Source organism: Helianthus annuus, chromosome 6 (assembly GCF_002127325.2).
Source record: "Helianthus annuus cultivar XRQ/B chromosome 6, HanXRQr2.0-SUNRISE, whole genome shotgun sequence".
Classification (NCBI taxonomy): domain Eukaryota; kingdom Viridiplantae; phylum Streptophyta; class Magnoliopsida; order Asterales; family Asteraceae; genus Helianthus; species Helianthus annuus.
The window spans coordinates 117,923,997-117,946,978 of NC_035438.2; the positions used below are offsets into that span (position 1 = coordinate 117,923,997).

The 22,982-nt window shown below is 37.8% G+C and overlaps 2 protein-coding genes and 1 long non-coding RNA gene across 3 annotated transcripts; 1 reads left to right on the forward strand and 2 right to left on the reverse strand.

The window, feature by feature from the left end:
* Positions 1–10,097: 10,097 nt before the first annotated feature.
* On the reverse strand, positions 10,098–12,544 carry LOC110865720 (protein CHUP1, chloroplastic). The gene is made up of 2 exons (XM_022115049.2): positions 11,558–12,544; positions 10,098–10,704 (listed from the first exon to the last, which is right to left on the reverse strand). The coding sequence occupies exons 1-2, from the start codon at positions 12,293–12,295 to the stop codon at positions 10,240–10,242; spliced, it is 1,203 nt and encodes a 400-aa protein (XP_021970741.1). The 5' UTR covers positions 12,296–12,544; the 3' UTR covers positions 10,098–10,239.
* Positions 12,545–14,418: 1,874 nt separating this feature from the next.
* LOC118479833 lies at positions 14,419–15,308 on the forward strand. Its single transcript, XR_004861008.1, has 3 exons — positions 14,419–14,856; positions 14,934–14,974; positions 15,063–15,308. It is a non-coding gene; the product is annotated as an uncharacterized LOC118479833 (long non-coding RNA).
* A 41-nt stretch (positions 15,309–15,349) lies between these two features.
* Positions 15,350–17,299, reverse strand: LOC110944910. Its single transcript, XM_022186553.1, has 3 exons — positions 16,828–17,299; positions 15,966–16,603; positions 15,350–15,412 (listed from the first exon to the last, which is right to left on the reverse strand). Exons 1-3 carry the CDS (start codon positions 17,297–17,299, stop codon positions 15,350–15,352), a joined length of 1,173 nt encoding a protein of 390 aa, XP_022042245.1.
* Between the last annotated feature and the right edge of the window lie 5,683 nt (positions 17,300–22,982).

The window sequence follows — 22,982 nt, forward strand, 5'->3', positions numbered from 1 at the left end:
GGAATAAATTAAGATGTCATCAATGAAAACGATGATGAACTTATCTAAATAAGGCTTGCAGACCCTATTCATCAAGTCCATGAAAACAGCAGGAGCATTAGTCAAACCAAATGGCATGACTGTGAACTCATAATGTCCATAGCGAGTGCGGAACGCTGTCTTGGGAATGTCTTCTTCATGCACACGAAGCTGATGATATCCAGATCATAGATCAATCTTTGAAAAATAAGAAGCGCCTTGCAATTGATCAAATAGATCATCAATGTGAGGTAGGGGATATCGATTCTTGATGGTGAGCTTGTTAAGCTCACGATAATCGATACACATCCTAAAAGATCCATCCTTCTTCTTGACAAAAAGAACGGGAGCACCCCAAGGTGAAAAGCTAGGACGGATAAAACCTTTGTCAGAGAGCTCCTGAAGCTGCTTAAATAACTCTTGCATCTCAGACGGTGCAAGACGGTATGGAGCTCTGGCAATGGGATTTGCACCAGGTACGAGATCAATACGGAACTCGACTTGGCGTGCTGCGGGTAGACCAGGTAACTCTTCAGGGAAAACTTCAGAATAATCTAGAATGACAGGAATATCTGAAATAGACTTACCCTTGCCTTTATCTGCTGTAACATGTGCTAAGAAAGCCACATTGTTCTTCCGTAGATACTTCCGTGCTTTAAAACAAGACATGAGTTTGAGACCACCGGCAGGCTTCTCACCACGAACCTGTAGGATCTCGCCTGTCGACAACGGCACACGAACAATCTTCTCAGAACAAACTATCTCTGCGCGATGCATAGATAACCAATCCATACTCACAATAACGTTGAAGCTTCCAGGTTGCATTGGCGTGAGGTCAATAGGAAAAATATGGTCGTTAAGGTTCAACTGGCAGTTGCGGAGAACAGAATCAAGAACAATGGGTTCACCATTAGCAACCTCTACTGTCAAAGGTTTACCTAGTTTCATTCTAGACACGCGAAGCATTGGCTCAAAAGACAATGACACAAAACTCTTGTCGGCACCCGAATAAAAAAGAACAGATGCAGGCTGATTATTAATAAAGAACATACCGTTCACCACTTCATTGTATGCTTGTGCCTCTTGAGCATTCATGTTGAAGACTCGCCCTCGAGCCTGAGCCTGATTCTGATTCTGGTTCTGGTTTGCTAGCCTTGGGCACCGGTTTCTGTAGTGGGTCAGATCCCCACAGTTATAACAAGCACGTGGTAGGTAGTTTGGTCGTGCAACCTGACCCTGTTGCTGAGCAGGAGGCTGAGCAACTTGTTGAGCCGGGTTCTGAACTGCGCGATTTTGAGCAAACCAACAAACATCGGCAAGATGACCTGACTTCCCACAGTTAGTACAGAAACGGCACTGATGTTGCGGCTGATGGTGACTGTTGCATCTATTGCACAAAGGTACACTTCCTGAATAGGGCTTCTTTGCTGGAGGCTGGTTGGGAGCTGCCTGGTTAGCTTGAGCAGTGACCGCAAAATTTTGGGAAGCCTTACGCTTCCTTGACCCCCTTGAGGAACCAGAATCCTTTCCCTTCTTGTTTTGACCTTTCTTGCTATCTTCCTTGTCAGACGACTGTTCTTGCCCTTGTCACCCTTCCTGTGTAATTTATTCTTTCGAATCTGCGACTCAGTCAATGTCGCTGATAACTCGATTGCCTGACGGAGTGTGGTAGGGTTGCTACCAGTAATAATGTCTTGTACCGAGTCAGGCAGGCCGTCGATGTACCTTTCGATGGCCTTGTCGAGTGGGGCAACCATAGTCGGGCAAAGCAGACTCAACTCCTCAAATCTATCAGTATATGCCCTGTGCTCGCCACTATCTTGCTTCAAATCATCAAACTCTTTCTCCAATGCTCGTTGCTTATGACGAGGACAAAATTCCCTCATCATAAGAGCTCTCAGTTCAGCCCATGTCTGTGCTAGAGCAACTTCTGCACCACAGTCTCTCATTATCCCGTTCCACCATGTAAGAGCCCTCTTCTGAAACACGCTCGAAGAAAACTCGACCTTGCGATTATCCGGACACTGAACATGGCGAAAAGTATTCTCAATGCTCTTGAACCATTGAAGAAGCCCAGTTGCTCCCTCAGAACCACTAAACTTGAGTGGTTTAGCCGAGTTAAAATTCTTGAAATTGCATGTACCATTGTTGTTGTTGTTGGCCTGGTTCCATTGAGCAAAGAGATTTGGGAATTGAGCAGCCATCTGCTGCGCAATAATTTCTGCCAGCTCGGCAGTTGCTATCTGGTGTTCGCGTCGATGAGGCTTTCTAAAAGAGGAAAACATGAAAGGAAACGAGTGAGATGATTGGATGAAGAGAATGAGATGAAACAGAATCAACAAAAGCAAAGATGGTGGCTACGCATCGCAAAGCAAACAAGCGACATGAAATGTCTAGTCAAAGTAAGTGAGTCAAAAATAATGTATCGCGAAGACATGTTCGCCTATAAGTGAACACTCACCCCAAGAGTTCCCAGGTAAGAGTGACTGGTCCGATTATGTGGATTTGTACGAACACTCTAGCCTTAGACAGAAAACTCAGGGTACAGGCATTCACTCTTCCAGTTCGCACGTGTTCACACTATTAAAGCCCAAAACTTTGACGCGACTTTTTGAAAATCCAAAGGGGTTCAAAACCTTATAACAGAGGGTTCAAAACCTAGTAATCAATCATCCTAGAATAGATGATTAATTTTCGAAGCGGATTCGGAATCGAAATTCCCGTTGTGGTTATCACCTAAGGATAGGTGAAGTGCATGTTTTAAAATCTAAACACAAGATAACTTATGTTAGGGTCCTAGAAAGTTATAGTCTAGGTCAAAGCATTACTAATAACCTAATTCCCTATAACCATTGGCTCTGATACCAACTCTTCTGTCACACCCCGGCCGCGTATAACGTGCAACCGCGGCGGAAACGCCAGGGAGTGTTGTGGACAGAATTAATTGTTTCATAACCATGGAAATCAAAGTTACATTTTATTTATTAAACAGAAGTGTTACATTGTCTTAAACAGGAAACAGAGAGTTCATAACAAAATTAAACTAGTCTATCTTCATTTTTAGTCTCTAAGGCACAGGTCCGCCCTAGTGTCATGATCGTCATCCTATGGAATAGCTCCTGAAAACACATGTGAAATTAGGTACGTCAGCATAAAAATGCCTGTGAGATACATAGGTTTTGTGAAAATGGGATTCATGACTTGAGTTTTAAAGAAATGTTTAATAACAGTCAGTCATGAACCTTGTAATTTGTCTTGCTTTGTAAACCATTTGAAAAACGATAACATCAGATGATATGTATAGATAAGTGCAAGGTTAAACGAGTAACCAAGTAAAATGAGTTGAATAAGATAAGTTGTTTGTAAAAATGATGTGTTGTGAAGAGTATGTTATTTGTGTAAAATGTAATGTGTCTAAACTGAAATGTCTTGGATAACGCTACGATATGTAATATTATACAAGCATTTATATATAGGAAGTACCGGTGGCATATCCACCATGTTTGTATTATATTACATACGCCACGTTACTCCAACCATTTACCCAAACCAACCACCATGTAAATTGCTCATGTATAAATCAATTGTCAAGTGTTATTGTGTAAACCATATCGAAATGCCTATGTTCAATGTAACCCACCAAGTATGTATATCAATGTCAAAATGTTTATGTTTAATGTAGATCATGTAATGTGTACCCAAAATATATCTTGTATGGTAAGTGAGATGTATCAACTAAACCATATGTAAAATGCATAAAACAAGGTGTTGAAGTAAAACATGGTTTAAATCAACGTTATGTTTTGTGGAACAATGCATGCTCTACTGATATAAACATTTATGCGGTATTGTGAAATATGCATACATCCAAGCCTTGAGACTGTGGTGATAAACCCTTAAACAAATTAATGGTTTATCTAAGTTATGTATATCGAATTCGGTCATTCCTTCCAATCCAAACAAACCCAGGATTTCAGGAACGGGAGTTGTCAATTCCTATGGTACCACTACCTACTAACGAACGGCGTAGCTAATGTTAATGAATGTATTGTTACATGTTAAACAAACCAAATGTCATACCAAAATGAAGGCATGTGATGTAAGCAATTGTACTAAGTATGCACACAATGGGCATAAATAGCATGAAATGTAATGTGAAACAATGTACTAAGTACGCACACAATGGGCATACATAGCATGAAATGTAATGTAAAGCAATGTACTAAGTACGCACACAATGGGCATACATAGCAAGAAATGTAATGTAAAGCAATGTACTAAGTACGCACACAATGGGCATACATAGCATGAAATGTAATGAAATCATGTACTATAATGTACTAACGAACATAGCCGGTATATGATGTGAAAACATGGAAAGCATGAAAGTAACAAGTAGGCACATGTGTTTCACCCCAAAACAGTTTGGAAAACAGTAAAAGAGGGGTTCAATGTACTCACCTGAGATTGCTTTGAATTCCTTGTGTAATAATCACACAATGCTAGAGATCACGGGATATCAAACGGCACCTAATAGGTAGCTATATTAATATACCGGACCAAAATCGGAAGGATCGGATAGTATGCGGGTTCGTAAACCAAACGAGTATGCAGACTCGTGAAATATGGTTTAACAAAGCCTACATACTAAAATGAAACCTAACCTAAGTGCTTACGATCCATTACGACCCGTTTAGGTAGCTTATGCTACCTTAACGCGTCATTCGCGTAGAACGCGTTTGGAACGCCTAACATCGTGACCACAAGGTATAACCTCGGAAGGTTACAGCTATGGTCACCTAATATGTTTGGTCGGATCCTAATGATCGACCAAATGGGTCGGGTTCGAAAGTATAAGCGATGGTTTAGATCGCTTACCTTACGACCCTATATAAGCACTATACTAAAAGTGACGAGCTAAGCATGTTAGAACATGCTTAACTAAGTTTAGAAAACAGGTTTGGCATCAAAACAAACAGCTTTGATGCTCACGAGTAGTTTGGTTACAAAATACGCAAGAATGCGCATTTTGGCCGAAACTACGACTCGTCACTGAGCCTTGATAACGTGGTAATCAGTAGGTATAGTCACTACGGACTATAACCATCGTGATCACGGTCACGTTATGAAGTTCCAACGAACTTCGTGTTGACCATAAGCTGGCCAACGCAGAAAGTCAAACAAAGTTTGACTTTAGCACTAAAAAGCGATTAAAAGAACGAAAGAGCACTTACGAAGGGTCCCCGAATGCTAATCTAGATCAAAATGGCTCAGGTGTGAAACAAAGTTCCAACTTAGAGCTTAGATCAGATTTTTGTGGGTTTTAACAAGAATGGGGGTGGGGTATTTATAGTATTTCCCGAACCGTTAGGATCGTTTCTTAAAAAAACGTGATCGAATCTCGTGCGTACACTTGTCGAAAAGTTGTGGTTACTGAAAATGACCCTTAGTGAGCTGAAAGGGCAAGTGAAATCATGTGGTTGTGGTTTAATCAGCTGAGATTTGCTGACTAATTGATCTTATCTGATCTGTATGTCTGATGCGGCCCGCGTCAAGGTGCAGGCCAAACTAATGCGGGCCGCATGGCCCTGTCTGATCAGCACCACTTGCAGAATTTACAGTTCAGGTCCCTGTTGCATGTTTAAGCCATTTCCGACACTTCTAAGGCCCGTAAAGCCAACTTTAAGGCCCTAAAATGATGCCTAAATATTGTGGACATGAAACATGCTCAAAAATGTTCCGGATGTAGGTTCGTTTGGCCGTACGATTGCGATGTTCGCTTAATTACGACGGAATGCGCATAAGCGCGAAAGACGATCCAAATGACGCGATGAATGGATTTTTCTCATGCCAAACACTAAGGCATAATATTAGGATGTTTACATAAATTTTTGGATGTCCGGATGTATTCAGAACGTAAGTTATGCGCGAAAGTGCAAACTTGTGCACTTTTTGACACTTTTAGCCCCTGAATGATCCAAAAGTTTGTTTTAGCATACCAAACCCCTCAAAGCCCATTTCTAAGCTATGTAAAGGATATTTACGGTATGTCTAACTTATGGACATGTTCCGGAATGTTCGTTACAGTTCGAATTGGCATACTTTCGTAGTTTGTCAAGTTTAGTCCCTGTAAGCGAATTAACTTGTTTTTGCCATACCAAAGCCTTCAAAACTTATTTCTAAGTTATGTAAAGGTTATTTAAGGTATGTTGAGTATATGTTGATGTTTCGGAGTATTTGTCGCATTAAACTGAGTACGTTTACACACCAGTTTGCGTATAATTCTCCAGAAAGCGATGCAGAGTTTGAAATTGGACAAAAGTCAAAACATGAAAAATGTAAAACACAACCAAACATTGGGATCAAATAACATTGTTTTATTGATAATAGAACTGTTCATAATGATTACAAGCACAAATGTTACATAAAGTCGAGCCATCATCTCTTTGTCTGAACGGAAGTTCTAACCTGAGCTCTCATGGTCTCGCATTTCCCGTTTACAGATATCATTGGTGTACATTCACCTGTAAGACTGAATATAGAAGTCTGGATACGGGAGTATATTCTGAGGTGGGACACGCAAATAAGTTTAAGTGATTAAAACACTAATCTCATATCTTGAAACAATTGAACTTTGTGTAAAAATTTAAGTTGATTAGTATACTGACAATCTACGTGAATCGTTTAGAACTTAAAATGTTTAAAGCTTAACGGTGTTAGTGATTTGTCTCAAAAACTGATATGATCCTCTTACACAAACTCACAAAAATATTGTTTGTAAATATTTCTTTGCTGTTTTTTTATAAAAAACCCAAAAAGATTTTCGGAGTGTTTTAGCATAAAATTTTGAAAAATACAAAAAGATTTTCGACAACTGATGTTGAAAAGCTGACTTTCAAAATTCCAAGTGCTAAACATGATGAACCACAGGGTTGGGAGAGTTTGATTTGAAATAAGAAAAATGATATTCTTTCAAGTGATCATCAAAGATATAAATGATTAAATCATTTTGATCGATACCTGCAAGTGATATATAAATTTGTCAAATTGTTAAATTTGTGAAATTTATTTTGAGGTAGAGTCTGTGCAGGTTAGCCAGGCTTCGACTCATGAAGATGTGTAGATTTGAGTCAGGTTTCTGATCCTGCTGCTACAGAGAGCCAGGAGACGACCCGAACCTGTGGAAATGCTATGTCAGATTGCGATCCCGGAACAATTTAAGGGGGAGTCTGCTAGCAAAGGGGAGTCTGAAGATAGTAGAGCCAATTTCGAATCCTGCTGTCCGAGCCAATTGCTGTTGTTGAAGAGTGAGAGAAAGAGAAGATTGAAGATTGTTAGACCAACATTCAAGGGGGAGTTTGAATGATAAAGAGCCAGGTTGAGATCCTGGAGAAGAGATAAGATTGAAGGATGCTTACACTGTCAGATACTTTGGGAAGAGCATGAAGACTGATCAAGACTGAAGATGTGACATCCCGAAGACTCGACACTGAAGACTTCATCAACATCCAAGGGGGAGTCTGTTGGTGCATATGTCTGTCGACTTCGTCTTGTATCGAGTCTTGTAATAGTTTAGATAGATCAGGGCTTGAAGTACGAGAAATTGGGTATTGAGAGGCATTGGACCATTCCGCACGAAATGGCAAAGGCCATTTCGCACGAAATGATCATTGTCCATTCCATGTGAAATGGTCACTCTATAAATACCTGTGCTTGTCATTTCGTCGGAACAACTTTCTGATTCTGGTGCCGAGGTGCTGCCGAAGTGTCTACTGCGTGTAAAACGTTGTTATATCAATATACAAGACAATTAAAGTGATTCTGTGTGTAAATCAAGCTGATTCAAAGTCGATACGTTTGTTTCCGCCTCTCGTATTGATTAGAACTCTTCTGAACGGCTCGTTTTGGTCGTGCAAACGATCCTACACATATGAAAATTGAAAATCAAGAATTCAAGATTCTTTGAACGGACTTTTCAAAAAGAAAAATTCCTTGAACGGAATCAAAGATGGGAATTATATAAAGCTTCAAATTTTTAAACTAGTAATTCAAGAACATGTTAAAAAGATTGAAACCTCAAACAGTATATATGAAATTCAAGGAACAAAGATGAAGAAAACAAACCTCAAAATTAGATTCTTTTTGCAGAAGAAAACAGAGGTGGAGGGGGCGGCAGAGGTGGAGGGGGCGGCGGAGATGGAGGGGGCAGCGGAGGTGGAGGTGGAGGTCGAGGGGTGGCGGAGGTGGAGGGGCGGAGGAGGTGGGTGTCGCTGGAGGATTGCAATGGGTGCTAGGGTTTTGAGGTTTGAAAGAGAGAAGAGTTTTGAAGAGTTTTGAAGAGCCTGGTCCAGATCTGCATGAGGAAGACATCAAGAAGAGGTTTTTTAGTGAAATGTCTTCCAAAAAACAAACACGCTGCAGACCCAAAGGTCTGCGCGTGGTCTGCGCGGCGCAGACATAAGACGTCAGGAAGTACTTCTTGCAAAAAACAAACACCCCCCAAGTGAGTTGAACAGATTGATTCAAAGGCCAAGAAAATAGAATTCAATAAGGAATAAGAGAAGATATTTGGAGCAATTTTCTGATGATTTCTTTTAACTCAACGATTACAATTTAAAGGGAAAAAATAAGAAAAGTTCAAACTACTCCTAACAAACTGGAAGTAAACGTTAATGGAAATATGGCCATCCCCATTATCTCCTTTATTTAAGCAATAACAAATCAGGACTAAATCAAAAGATACGTTGCAACGATTCCCACTTATGCAAGCACGTGAGTTTTTCCCACTGGACCATCCTTTGGGCTTCTATCTTGTTCGGCCTACATGGAATGCATGGGCTCTGACCCGTCATGCATGGGCTTCAACCCGTAACACTCCCTCAATTAATTTCACATTCAGATCTCAATTTCTCAATTCCTCCAATTTGAAAAACTGCTCTTGCCGGAAAAACGCTCACCATTTCGGACCTTAAACGTCCAAGTTGAGAAACCCCCAATCTAATGTTGGAAAAACGGCTCTTGTCGTTGGCTTCAAGAAATCCCACCACGGCTCCTCGTGGTGTGATAGGTGGCAGTGCTAGAGAGAAAGATTAGAGAGAGAGAGTGTGTGTGTATTTGTTTTAGAAAGAGAAAGTGTATTTTAGAGAGAGATAGAGTGTTTGTTTAGGTATATATAATTCATTTTGTATTAGTTATTAATATTAGTAAAATAAAATGGTGTTTCAAATAAATAAGTTAAAAGACAAAATTACCTTTGATTTAACATTTAAAATTAACTAGGTTAGGCTTAAAGGACAACCCGTGCAAGATTTTAAAACAATTAGTACAAAACCCGTTAATTTTAAAGATAAAGAACACCATCTAAACTTGAGTATATAGATAAAGGACAAAACTTGTAATTCACCCTTAAAAAAGAATTTAAATTTGTTTATTTAATTATTTTTGGAAAGGCTATCTTCTCTACCAAACCAGGCTATCTTCTCTACCAAGTACCAAACCAGCAGAGGCAATAAGGCAAAATTACCCCCAATACCCCGTGAACTATTAAGAAATGACTAACACACCCTTCTACTTGAATAATATGATATTATTTGCAAGTAAATCATACGTTCAGCAAACTGATGCGTGCAGCCAAAGGCAATTTAAAAGTGTTTATTTTTTCAATACAGATGTAATGTCTTTGATTTCACTTATGCACTTTGATTAAAATAAAAATATATTCTTATAAAATTGATTAAAGTGCAATTTGCAACCTTGGTCCAGACACCCTATCTTCCATCACATCTTAACACCGATGTTTATTTGAATCCATATGTTGTAATACAACATGTTAATCCAGCCAATCATCGGCGGTATACTAGGCATTTACTTACTTTCTAAGAGTCAAACTAACGGTGTGATGGAATGTCACCACAGGGTGACAAGTTGCACTTTACTCAATTGATTAACATAACATACGCCTGTTATTGAAAATGTATATGATACATAATAAACTAGTTCAAAGGAAGTGCTTTTCCAAGACACTCTCCAACCCGCAACTAATATTTAGAGTATTGTTAAATGTAACAGACATTTTAAACTTAGCGCTCCTAAAACCTTTTTTCTTTAAAGTTATAAGGTCAGCCCCAGAGAGACACGTGTAGTTATTAGAACATGTAGTACATCATGATACTTTACGTATAAAGTTTGTATTGGTTATTGCTATAGATTTTGACTTGTCATTTAGACACTTGAAAATGATTTCCTTCCGGCTACATGTCGCTCTTCAGCCTCGTCAACAACTGAATGGCTTCCAAAACATTTAGCCTCGTGATGTTTCTCATTTCCCTCGACCCATTTCTTGAACTTCCTAGCCAACCATCTTCGCTTCGTATGGTGTTGACCGGGTCCAAAAAATGGCTCATCATGGCGCACCAGCTTCTCATTTTCCGGTTCATGTCCTATGCACTCATCAGGTGCTACATTTTGGCTTAATTCTAATCCTTCCTCATGATTATTAATGATTTCTTCATCTTGTTCTGTTTCTTGCTCGAGCTCCTTCCTCCTTGCAAGCTCATGTCGTAGACAAGCGTGGCACCAACGTAAATATATTAGTTCTTTTAGCTCACTTGCCCGATCCTTTTTTAGGTTTTCTAGTTCGTTTACTACTCGGTTGTAGTTCTCCATGAGCATCCTTTCCTCTTCAGCCTCCAAAAAAACAAGACAAATTGTAAGCAGAGGTTGCAATTTCAACATACTTGATTGATTCAGGTTATCTTTTATCTTTTTGCATCACATATAAAATAATAACTAAATAGAAAACGGTTTTAATGGGTCACCAAACTGTTAATTGTATGTAACCTAAATATTCAGTATATTGAAAAAAAAATATATTGTTATAGTTATCATATCATCATACTCAGTAAATCTCATCAATAACAAAGCTAAGGTAGGCTCTCAGGAGGGTAAGATGTAGACAGCCTTACCTCTACTCCTACCCCGTAAGAATAGAGAGGCTGCTTCCAGTGAGACCTCCGGCTTGATAGCAGTTTTGCATCAAGCCTTAGACGTAAGGCACATAACACTCAGCAATTGAGACAACTGCGGATTAGTGCACGTTCCCCTTGTCTTTCGGCTATCAACGCCACCACATGATGCATGACTAACTATCCCCCTCTTTTAACGCTATTTTCACGAAATTAGTAAACTAACGTTAAAATTAGTGCACTTTCACTTTTCCCCCCCAAGCGCCCACACATATATACATTAATCATGCATAACTAGAATTATTTATTACAAATATTTTCACAAATAGGGTAAAGCCTGTTTTAGCTAAATCTAACCCAACCCATTTTGCATAGTACTGAAAATTATCTGTGACTAGCGTGTAAACGAAAACGAGCTCGGTTTGTTTAATTTAAGAAAGTTCAAGCTCGGCTGGGCTCGAGCTCGTTTATTACATGAGCTCCAATTTGTGCTCGAGCTAATATTAGCTCGGTTTCAGCTTGTTTAAACCTCTATTGTGACCTATCCCGCCTATATTTCCAACTCTACTAGTTACCTTTGATGCAACTGTGTTTTCCGCGGTCTCTAGCTTGTTCAAAACCTCGTCCTTCTCGGTCTGCAACCGATTGACCTCCCCTCTCATCACCTCAACTTCGCGTTCCAACCCCTCGATCACAACATCTTTTCTTTTCAACTCGGCGTTGGAACTCAACATCTCTTCTTCTTGTGCTTCAATCTTTAACTTCTGTTTCACAATCAACTTCAAACTTTCTTTACTTTTCTTCAAAAGCTTCCTCTCCCTTCTCCGAAGAACATTGTTCTCCGATCGCGAAGATTCAAGATCTTCCAACGCTTTTAAATACGCGATCACCATCTCATCAAACTTCTTGCTCTCTTCCTCCATCGATGCCATCTCCCTTTCCAAGAACTCGGCTCGTTCTTTCTCCATACGCAATCCGTTCTGCACCTCCATAAGCGCGTATTCTTGATCTTTTAACTCAACGAATCGAAAAAACCGAACCTCTATCTCCCTTTCGAGCTCTTGAAGCTCTTCAATCTTACATTTAAGAGCCAAAATGTGCTCCTTAAGATTATTCACATCTCCATCATCCTCTTCATCATCACCACACACTCTATCCGTATTGAACGTGGTTTCTTGAATTTGATCATGCAAAGATGTAATCTTTCTTTCTTTAATTCTTGCAAATAAAGAACAAGCAACAGAAAATGCTAGAGGGATTCCAGCCATGATCAAGATTGACTTGATCAACTCTTTTGACCCTTTGCTCTCCATTGTTTTTCCTCCTCAGACCCTACCAATAGCAGCCTGCTATGACTAGGATTTTACTAGGCACGTTTGTCTGTCTGTTTGTTATTTTTTTTTTGTTTTTTTTTTTGGGATTGATGTTGGTTTTGAATGTGTTGTTGATGAGTGATTGAAGATGAAGGAACAAAATGATAAAAACGTGTGCTTGATTTGCAGGTTTGTGATGCATATTCTTTGCTTTTGTGTTATGCTTTAAGCTATGCTATTGACATGTATTATTTGGTGGTTGCTTTTGGGTCACACTTAGTGGCTACAAATGAAGCTTTATTGCCCTTCTTTATGATCAAAATTTGTTTTCGAATCTGGTTCCTTTTGTATTCAATGTATAAAGTGAAATTCGGCTATTTGACTCCGTGTGCTATTTAATTAATATTTTAATACATAACTTTTTTTTTGCTATTTAATCTTTTTGATACATAACTTTTTTCTTGTTTATCTTCGCATTCTCGAAAGGTTAAAAAAATAAATATTTGTTTTGAAAAAAAAAAGTTGTAATATTTGGCTTGGCTAATTACATTATTATGTGTAACCATGGGCGAAGGATAGTGGGGGCGGGAGGGGGTGGCCGACCCTCCGAACTTTTCGTTCAGTACTGGAGAGTATGTAGTTTTTGTATAGAAATTTTTGGATATATACATTTTCGACCCCCGTTTTATAGAAATTTCTGGGTATATACGTTTTCGACCCCAGGTCGGAAATCTCAAGCTTCGCCACTACATGTAACACCTTTTTATTGGTTTTGATCCATTACGGATTTCGTTCTTGCACTATTTATCAAACCGTAATGCATTTAATCTTTGTTAATTGTCATTAACTTACGTAAAAAGAAAATTGTTAAGCTGATGTAAATTTGTGGAAATCTATGAAAAAAAATCTTCCAATTTCTTGCAGGCAAGGAGAAAATCGGGTTGAGTGGTTTACTCCTCTCTCTCCCTCCGTCTCTATCTCTATCTCTGGGATTCTATGAAAAAAATAACCGATAGGTCATTGGGAAGGGGAAGCTCTTGGGTTCAAGTCCCACAGACGTAGGGATGGCAAAAAAGCCCAAGCCCGACAAGTATACCGAAACCCGAAACATACGGGTCAGGTATACCCGAAGCCCGACGGGTAGGGGCCGAGTATGGGATTAAAAATATAAAAATATTCGGGTACGGGTAAGGGTATGGGATTTAGCGATACCCGACCCGTTTACCCGAATAATACCCGAAAAGCATATTATTTTAAGAGGCAATTACATATACCCCCCCCCCCCCCCTACAAACTTCATTAATCTTCTTCCTTAAAACTAGAAATGTCAAATTTACCCATTTTAGATTATTTTATTAATAATAGTTTATATAATGACTAATTTACCCTTCTTTTTACCAACACTTATAGATTTACACATTATAAATTTACCCATTTCAAAATTTCAAAATCTGGTAAAATATCTCATGAATCAATAATTCACTTTTTGATCAAAAGAAAGAAAACACGACAACTAACATTATCTGATGATTCAAGCATTCCGTAAGATCGTAAGAAAGTTCTTTAGACACAAGGGCTCCAAAATCACCTCATTAATGCATATAATCAAGCAATTTAACAAAGAAGATTGAGCAATATTATAATATAATTAAGTAATTTATAATAGTGTGATATTTTTAACAAATTAATGGGTATACCCGTAACCTGCGGGTATACCCGATACCCGATAGGTAAATACCCGACAGATACTTGACGGGTAACGGGCTGGGTACGGGCCAAAGAATTACAACCGGTACGGGCTTGGAATTACTAATACCCGGCCCAAACCCGGCCCATTACCATTCCTACATAGAAAAAAGCGATTAAAGAAATTAGCAGTTAAAAAAAAGCTCATATGTTTTGTAATCTAATCCATAACGAAATGGTATATGTGGTCAAAGTGAGAGGGTGGTTTCATTTGTGGGAAGAAAGGTTTATTTATTTAGCAAGAGAGATATAATAAATGTAATGAAAATACGAAATAATATCTAATTAATTAAATTACTTTATGCCATTACAACCTTATAAATTACATTACATTAAATTAAAACCCTATAAATTAGCAACAACTTTAAGCTTTGGTTGATTGTACCATGTACTTGGGGTGGTTTTCAAAAAAAAAAAAATCCCATTCTCATTCTCCTTCATACATGTGTCCATTCCCCAAGATACAACCCTTATTCCTCTAGAGTTTCACGGGAGAAGGATTAGGTAGTTGAGATGCGGACGATCACCAGTGTGGGAGGTGTCAGACTGAATGGAGAGCGACGGTGAAGGTGGTTACGAGGTTTGGTGGCGGCGGTGTTGCGGGGTTGCAGAACCGGAAGTTGTGATGGTGGTTTTTGTTGGACAACAGCCGCAACCCAAGTGGTGGTGTCGACGGCGGTGATTTTTGTTAAAGATTGATGGTGGTTAGAAACCCTAGCTACTCCATCCGGTGATGGAGGCTATGGTTCCGGTGAGATTCTGACCAACTAACTCTGTTGTACAGTATTGTCCGATCAGCAAAGGAACAAGATTTGGTAATAGTTAATACTTTGAATTTTTATACTTTGTTAATTTTGGTTGTTGATGTTTAGTTAATGTTCATGGTTTTTAGGGTGTTAGAACAGGGTCGTCTTCATCATTGAATTGAAGAGGGTAAAACCATTGATTTTAAGTCAAACATTGACTTAGTTAAATAGATTTTTATTATCGATTAATTTAGTTTTGATGGTATTATTCACAGGTGTTATGTATGTTATGGGGAGACGTATGAGCATCAGGCATGATTATACTTTCTTTATAAGTTGATTTTTGTCTTCATTAATGCTTACACATGAATATCTAAACCTTTCTTTGTTCTAGCAGATTTGCAAACTAAATTTTTTAATTGCCTATGTTCATAATTATCGATGATTGATATTGTCAGAAAAGAAAGAATACTGTGCTTGAGGTTAGTGTTGATTTTTTTTTATTTGAGTTGAATTTCAAATGTGACGTCTTTATTATTTTAGTTTGTGTGATGGTGTTTATCTATTTGTTTAGTTTTTCATGTGGATTATCTACACATGCAATGATTAAAATGACTGTTATGTTCTGAAACATTTATTTAAGGTAAAAAAGTACGAATACATTTTTAATAAGCTAATGTTTTGTTCAGTTGCAGTTGCGATATGAATGCCTTAGACTACAAGGTATGGTGATGGACCATCCTTGGAGGATGATCCGCCACGTAGGCGCCACGTCACATTCCTCTCTAAGATGGTCCATCCTCCAAAACTAGAGGGCATGGTAGGATGGTCCTAGTCATAGTCCTCCACCACTTTTTATGTTTTTTTTTTATTTTTTTAGTATCCTATTTTTTTTTACATTTAAGAGATATACTAACAAAATATTTTCATTAATATTAAACCCACATTACATAAATATAAAAAAAAAACATAAACTTAAAAAAAAAAAAAACAAAGACTTAATAAAAATAAACATAGAGTTAAATAATTTGATATTTTTTCATGATGTCGTGTTGTAATTTTTTCAACATCGAACGTTTCGGCTCGGGTTCGTCCTCGACATTCATCGTCATTATTTCCCATTCCTTGAGCCGAATTTTTTCATCGGAAATTCGGATTTTCTCATTCGCCAATCGGACCTTCTCTTTTAACTTTTCTTCCGATGCACGACTTTTTTCTTCGATGCCCCGCTCCTTCGCCTTCGTCTTTTGGGCCGTGACGTCGTTGTACATTTTTAGGTGTTCCATAAACTCAACCATGTGTGGGTCCACCTTTTCCTTTTCTTTTCCCTTGGCCCGCTCCTTCTTTGTTTTGTCTCGGCCCGGTGGACGCTCCGGTTCACGTACGTTATACTCGTCTTCGTCATAGTCGGCGTCATCATTTAAGTTTATGTGACACCTCGCGTCCGATCCACCAGCGCTTAAACTACCCATTTCCGATGTTTTTTGGCGTTTCGCCATCGCCACCTCGTTGGGAATAGGCCTATATTTTGGTTCGTCTTTTACAACCATCCACGCGCGAACGTGAGGAAAGTTGGAACCATTCTTTTCCTTATACTTTTCCAATGCCATTTTGAACACATCCTCGTCGTTCCACCCGTTACGACGGTCACTTGTATATAATTTGTTATATTCCTCGCAAAACCTATTGATGGACGAGTTCACTTTTCGCCACTTCGAGGAAACCGAGTCGAGATCTCGATACGGGCCTTGGTCCATCAAGGCGAGAAACTTGGCCAATACCTTGGACCAAAACCCCTCACCCGATTGGTTATTACCTATATAAAACAAACAAAATATATAAAGTTTTAACATAATAATAAACAAAAAAAAAACTTTAAAACTACCTACTTACTGTTAAGAAAAAAAAAAATAAACTTAAAAACCAATAAACCCACTGTTAACAAAAAAAAATAAACTTTTAAAAAATTTAAACTTTAAAAAATGTAAACTTTAAAAAATGTAAACTTCAAAAAGATGTAAACTTTAAAAAATTACGAACCTTTTACCGGGTTGTCGGAAGTGCCAATGAAAGCCTTGGCTAAGGCTTCTTCTTCGATTGGGGTCCATTTAGTCGCCTTCGGTTTCGACGGTTGATCACCCACCACTTGTTTGCCTTTGTTTCGTTTTCCTTTCCCTTTAGGCGGTTGGGTTTCGAGAACAATCTCCACATCGTCTTCGGGTTCGGATTGGGTCGGGATCGGTTGAGGTTGAACGGGTGGTGTGGGGAGCGGTTGAGGTTGAACGGGTGGGAAGTTCCAAGCACCCCGCATCATCATTTGTTGAAGGGCTTGATTTTGGGAGATTTGAGCGAATTGGTTCGGCGAGTTTTGGAATGAAGCAAACGCGTTCGATGAATATTGCGAGAATTGGTTTGGTTCTAGCGTTGGATAATATCCCGGAACCGAAAAAACATTAGGTTGGATCGGATTGTTGGGAGTATTCGGGTTCTCCGGGTTGTTGAACGGATCCATGAAAATTATGTGGAAGAAGGTTTATAGAATAGTGGAAGAAGGTGTATAAAAATTATGTGAGAAAGAGGTGAAATTTTAGGGTTAATTTGGTGATTGAAAGTGAAAATGGAAGTTAAATTTATATATTTTAAAAATATGACCGTTTGGTTTTTTGCAAAATAAGGATTTTTTTTTATTTTAACGGTCAAAAGTGAAATGGGCCCCACATTTTTTGGACCGTCTCCAACGGCAGAAAAAGGGACGGAGAGGCCGGGACGGGATGGGGGCGGCACGGTGTTTGGACCGTCGCCGACCCAGGACGAACCGGGGCCGCACCCCATACCGTCTAGCCTTAGAGGATTCTCCTTGCAAATGTGTAATTGTAGATGTATTAGCAAAAGTTGTTTACTCAAAGGTTGTTTGACTGGTAAGTTTCACTCTTGCTACATAGTTATGTTATGCTAATATACTAACTATTACCCGGCTAGAAAGGGTGTTTAGGATGTACACTTTCAAATCGATTAGGTGATATTCAATAATGAAAAAAATATTGTTTTGGCTGTTTAAAAAGGAGATGTCGATGATCAGTGGCGGAACTAGCCCAAAAAGTTAGGGGCATCCTAATTTTTTTTAGGATCAGGTGTATCCTTTATGTAACAGAAACGGAGTTGAGGGGTATTTTTACACTACGGAAATGGAGTTAAGATGTGTTTTTACACTACGAAGACGGGGTTGAGGGATAGCCCGTGCTACCCCTATTAACACTATAAGTCCGCCACTGTCGATGATGGTATTCACATATGGCTCTGCCACTTTAAGTTGTAATAAGAATTCTTTAAAGAATAGTTTTGATTGTTGGATTTAATGAATTTTGATTCAAAGTCAAATTGCATTTTTAAATTAGAATCTTGTTAGCTATATGTACTTTTTGCTTTTTTTTTTCCCCTTTATTTGTATTCATGTGCTACAGTGTCGCCTCGAGTGAGATCCGAGTGGCCTATGGCGAACAAGTGTTGGCGCTACCATCAAAGTTCATCCTTACATTAAGTTTTGAATCCTATTCCACCTGATTCTTTGTTATTCTTCTGTATTACAATTGATTAGTTGTATGTGGTGGGAAATAGGTGTAGTCAGGGGCGAAGGATAAGAGGGGCGGGGAGGGGCGCCCGCCCTCCCGAATTTTTCGCTCAGTAGTGTTATATATGTAATTTTCGTATAGAAATTTGTGGGTATATACGTTTTCGCCCCCCGGTTCTATAGAAATTTTTGGGTATATACGTTTTCACCCCCCGGCCGAAAAATTCAGGCTTCGCTTGAGTAGGAGAAGGAGCAATTTTGCTACCAAAGGAATTGTTCCTGGTGGAGCTTTAGTGATGCCATCTAAGAAAATTAAGATAACTTTGTATGCAATTAAAGTAACAAATAAGGATTGGTATAAGAATACAACCAAATGATGATCTATTCAAAACCTTTGAAAGCCGAAAACTAATGCCTCATACTTTTAGTTATGCTGGTGGTTTATAAAGGGTTGGCAAATGGGAAGTTTGCTCTGCGGCAACATGTGGCTTCTGCTCGATTTTTAGCTTTTTTATTTGGTCATTGAATACCAAAATACCATGTGATCTTAGCTAACTCGCAACATTACATGTATGAATTATTACCAATGCTTACATTTCGCAGTACTACTGTTGTTTATATTTTACCAATGCTTACATTTCGCAGTACTACTGTTGTTTATATTTAAGTAGTTTTCATAGTTTTGGTAGTTGGTGTATCTCCTTGCATTGCAATGTTTGTTCTATTTTTATTGTCTCGCCTGTTCTTTTAGTTTTTCATGCCATGTTTGCCTTAAATGATATATATGTAAGAACCCCGTCGCAATTGCGGCGGGTGCTAATTCTAGTTTATATAATATAAATTTGTAACATTTCTAGGCATATAGTTTTGTACATTTAGCTTAGTTGGTGTTTCATGCTTTAGTTGGTTGTACCATTAGTTTAGAAGGTTGTAGCTTTTGGTTTATTATTATATAATAAGAATTGATGTATTACCTCTTTGGTTTTTTTATGGTTTTTTATTGTAGTAATTTTTTTCTTTTATTGATTTTTAGTTAAAATAGTTTATATGGTCTTCAAATTTTGTGTTTTTTTTCGTTATGTTAAAGCTTTTTTGGTATAAAGTTGAGTTTATCTATATTTTATACCAACTCGCAGTATAACTGTGTGTTTATATTTGTCTACGTTTTACGTCACATGACGGTATAAATTTACATTTTTGTCTTACAATTTATACCCTACGTTTTACGTCATGTGGCAGTAAGTTTAATGTTTTTTATACCAACTCGCAGTAGTTTAATGTTTTTTTTATAATTTTTTAACGTCGTTTGCTTACTACTTAGCACAGTTTTACGACTTACGTGCCCGCAACGCGGGTGTTAAACACTAGTTGCAAATCAATTTTGATGGGGCACTACTCTAAAACTCAATTCTTTATCATAAGTATTTATTTTCTACTTTTGATCAATATAATGAGGTGTTTTTTATGGCTCGCTTTAAAATCGCTTAAACTGGTCATTGGTTTGTTTCACGCTTGTTTGTTTTTTAAACTTTCGACGGTTAATTTCAAAACATTTAAACAGTAACAAATGATTTGGTTTACGGTTTATACCAAAAACGGTTGTATAAAATCGGACCAGATCATATGTTTTATTTATTTATTTTTAAAAACGTTTAATATTATATACTAGCCTTAGATAAGATTAATTAAATTAAAGTAAATTGAGGTAAGCCAAATCTCAACGCTCACGTGTCCTTTGTAAATTTTAACCCAACTAAGGTTAACTAGTAAGACTATACGGATTGATTAGGGTAATGGTAGAGCCCTCACCTAACATGTAGACACCTAACATGTGCATTCCACATTAAAAAAAATACAAGGGGTGGTCAAGAGCAAAGGTAGATGGTGGGTCGAGGTTTGAAAGGGATCAATGCTCGTGAAGATTTTCACATTTGAAAGGGGTGATGCCCTCTAACAATGGTGGCGAAGTGGTGTAGTGGTATGGAGGGGCTTTGCCTCCCCTCTCCATACCATGACACCGTGTGGTCTAAGTGGGTAAACTAGAGAGACGAAAAGTAAGGATATTTCAAAACCTATATGGTTGTTACATTATTTTTAAATTTTTGTTTTGTTGGGCCTTTGAAGGTTTATGGATAAGTAGCATAGTGGATTAGTGGGCAATTGGGGTTAATGTTGTAATTGGGCTTTTTGAGTAAACATGGGCCTAGGGTTTAGGTAGCCTCCTCCCTAAACACTTACTATAAATAGTAGTAGTATGTCATTAGGAGCAGCATGGTTGGTGAATTAGCTTACTTGTATTAGACAAACACCTTTGTATGCAAGTTCAAGCAATCATTTGAATCAAAGAACCTCTCTTTTCATCTCTCTTGTTTCTTTCATAACTTGTTTGTGTGATTCCGCCACCTTACAAGTTAGTGCGATGTCATTGTGATCTCGGTTTCGGGACTTACACGTTTATCTCTCTCTCTCTCTCTCTATATATATATATATATATATATATATATATATATATATATATATAGAGAGAGAGAGAGAGAGAGAGAGTTATGTTAACGTACAAGAGCCCTTATCCTACATTACGTACGCGATCATCTCAGCCTGTCACACCCTGACCTTTGCGGAAGCGTGGTTATGGTGTGACTTTCTTAATATCATTGCATTCAATCATAACATCAACTATATGATAAAACTATACGTTTGTCATTCATTAAATAAGTTTAAAATATAACAACATCGTTTTAAAACGTAGACTACAAATTCTAGTTTTACAAATCGTACAAATTGTTTTTGAGTTCTTTAAGGACTCGTTAAAAGATATTGAATAATACCAAGGTTTGGAAGACATGTCTCGTCCAGGAATAAGACACACCGTCCCAAACTCAAAGACCATGGATGACATCTTTATTCTTAACGCAGCATAAAAACTTCCAACGCCCGCCAGATCCATTAAAATTTCCTGAAATACATGTAGTTTGAAAAACATCAACAAAAGTTGAGCGAATTCATGTGTTCGTTTGTGTGTATGTATAAACCTTTGAAAAATGTTGTAAGTATGTATGTAAGTCCCTGGTATGTAGCAATAAGGAAAAAGAGATCACCAATGGTTTGCAAGGCCATTGATATGTGTGAAGTGATGCAGGAAGACTCAAACCTAGCAAATTTGTTACCGGGCTTCGGCTGGAAGACATAGTCACCACATGGTCCATCATGCGGACTCAGGGGTGGGGCTCTCTATACCCGAATAGATCTATCACTCATGCCCCTCGGTCCTACACGAGGATTGATGGCCTTAATCACCCTACTCGTTCACATGATCTAAGTAGTAAAAACCCTCCATACGCTAACCATACCATGTAATAAATGTTTGTAATATTTGTCGCATGTATTTCACCCCTGAAGTATAAAACTGAAAACAGTAAAGTGAAAAGGGGGACATGAACTCACAGTATTGCGTCTTCAGTATGTGTAACCCAAGTCTCCTCAGCCAACACGACTACCTACAGTGGACTAATGTCTATTATTCGAACGGGCCGTGCCTTTGCTTAGTATGAAGGTTTTGAGTTACGTTTCTTGTGTTCCCAAAATTATTCCAGGTTATAACTATTAGTTAAAATAATTATTTTAACTTTAAATTGTAGTTAATGTTTGGAATAATCGTTAAACCATACTTCGTATTCCTACTTCTCAAGTATCTTAACTTCGTATTTCCTTCCCAAGGATGGGGTATCTCATACATGTATCTTCGTATTTGTATTTGTATATCTTGCCAAGTAATGGCGTCGTATTTCGGTGTATTGTTTCAAATAAAAATATGTTAATATATTTCCAATATATATTTCCAAAATCATATATTTCAAGTCTCACTTAAATATATATAAACTTATTTTGTTTAATTATGTTTTGTCCCAGAAAATATATATTTTCCTCAAAAGTTATATATCTTCTAAATATACTAGGAAAATATATTTTTATCTCCCAAAAATAATATATTTTCACGTTGTCGAAAATATGATATACTTGATGATATTTACGAAATCATATTTTCACTTCCTTCATTTCCAAAATAAGATTTACCAAAAATACAGTGTAATGGTATATCCCGGAATATTTCATAAGTTACGTTTTCTTGTTCGGTTTCTCAATATTACGTGTGTAACTTAAATATTTTATTCCTTGTAATTTTTGGTATTATTTTGGAGTTGTAATTTCCATGGTATTTTGTAAGTTATATTATTTTACCCTAAAATAATATAACTAGTTCACAAAATATACAATTAATCACACAAGTGTCTCAGTATAAAATATATTTTCTAAGTATATATTTACCCATTTTTATTTGTGAAAACCAATCTCCGATACTTTGTATTTCGTAACAAAATTTAGGGAGAAGTTTATATTTGGAACTCAAGTTATAAACTATACTTGTAACACTTGTTTTAGAAAAATATTTTCTAAGTGTTGGAATTTTAGAAAAATTTTGCCAGAGTTTCCTTTGTAAATGGAGGTGTCCATGCTTACTAGCATATCATTTTCTTTTGTAAAATCATTCAACAATTTTCAATCAACAATATACAACCTCTAATTACCAATCTTGACAAAAATAAGCATGAATCATAAGCTTATGAAC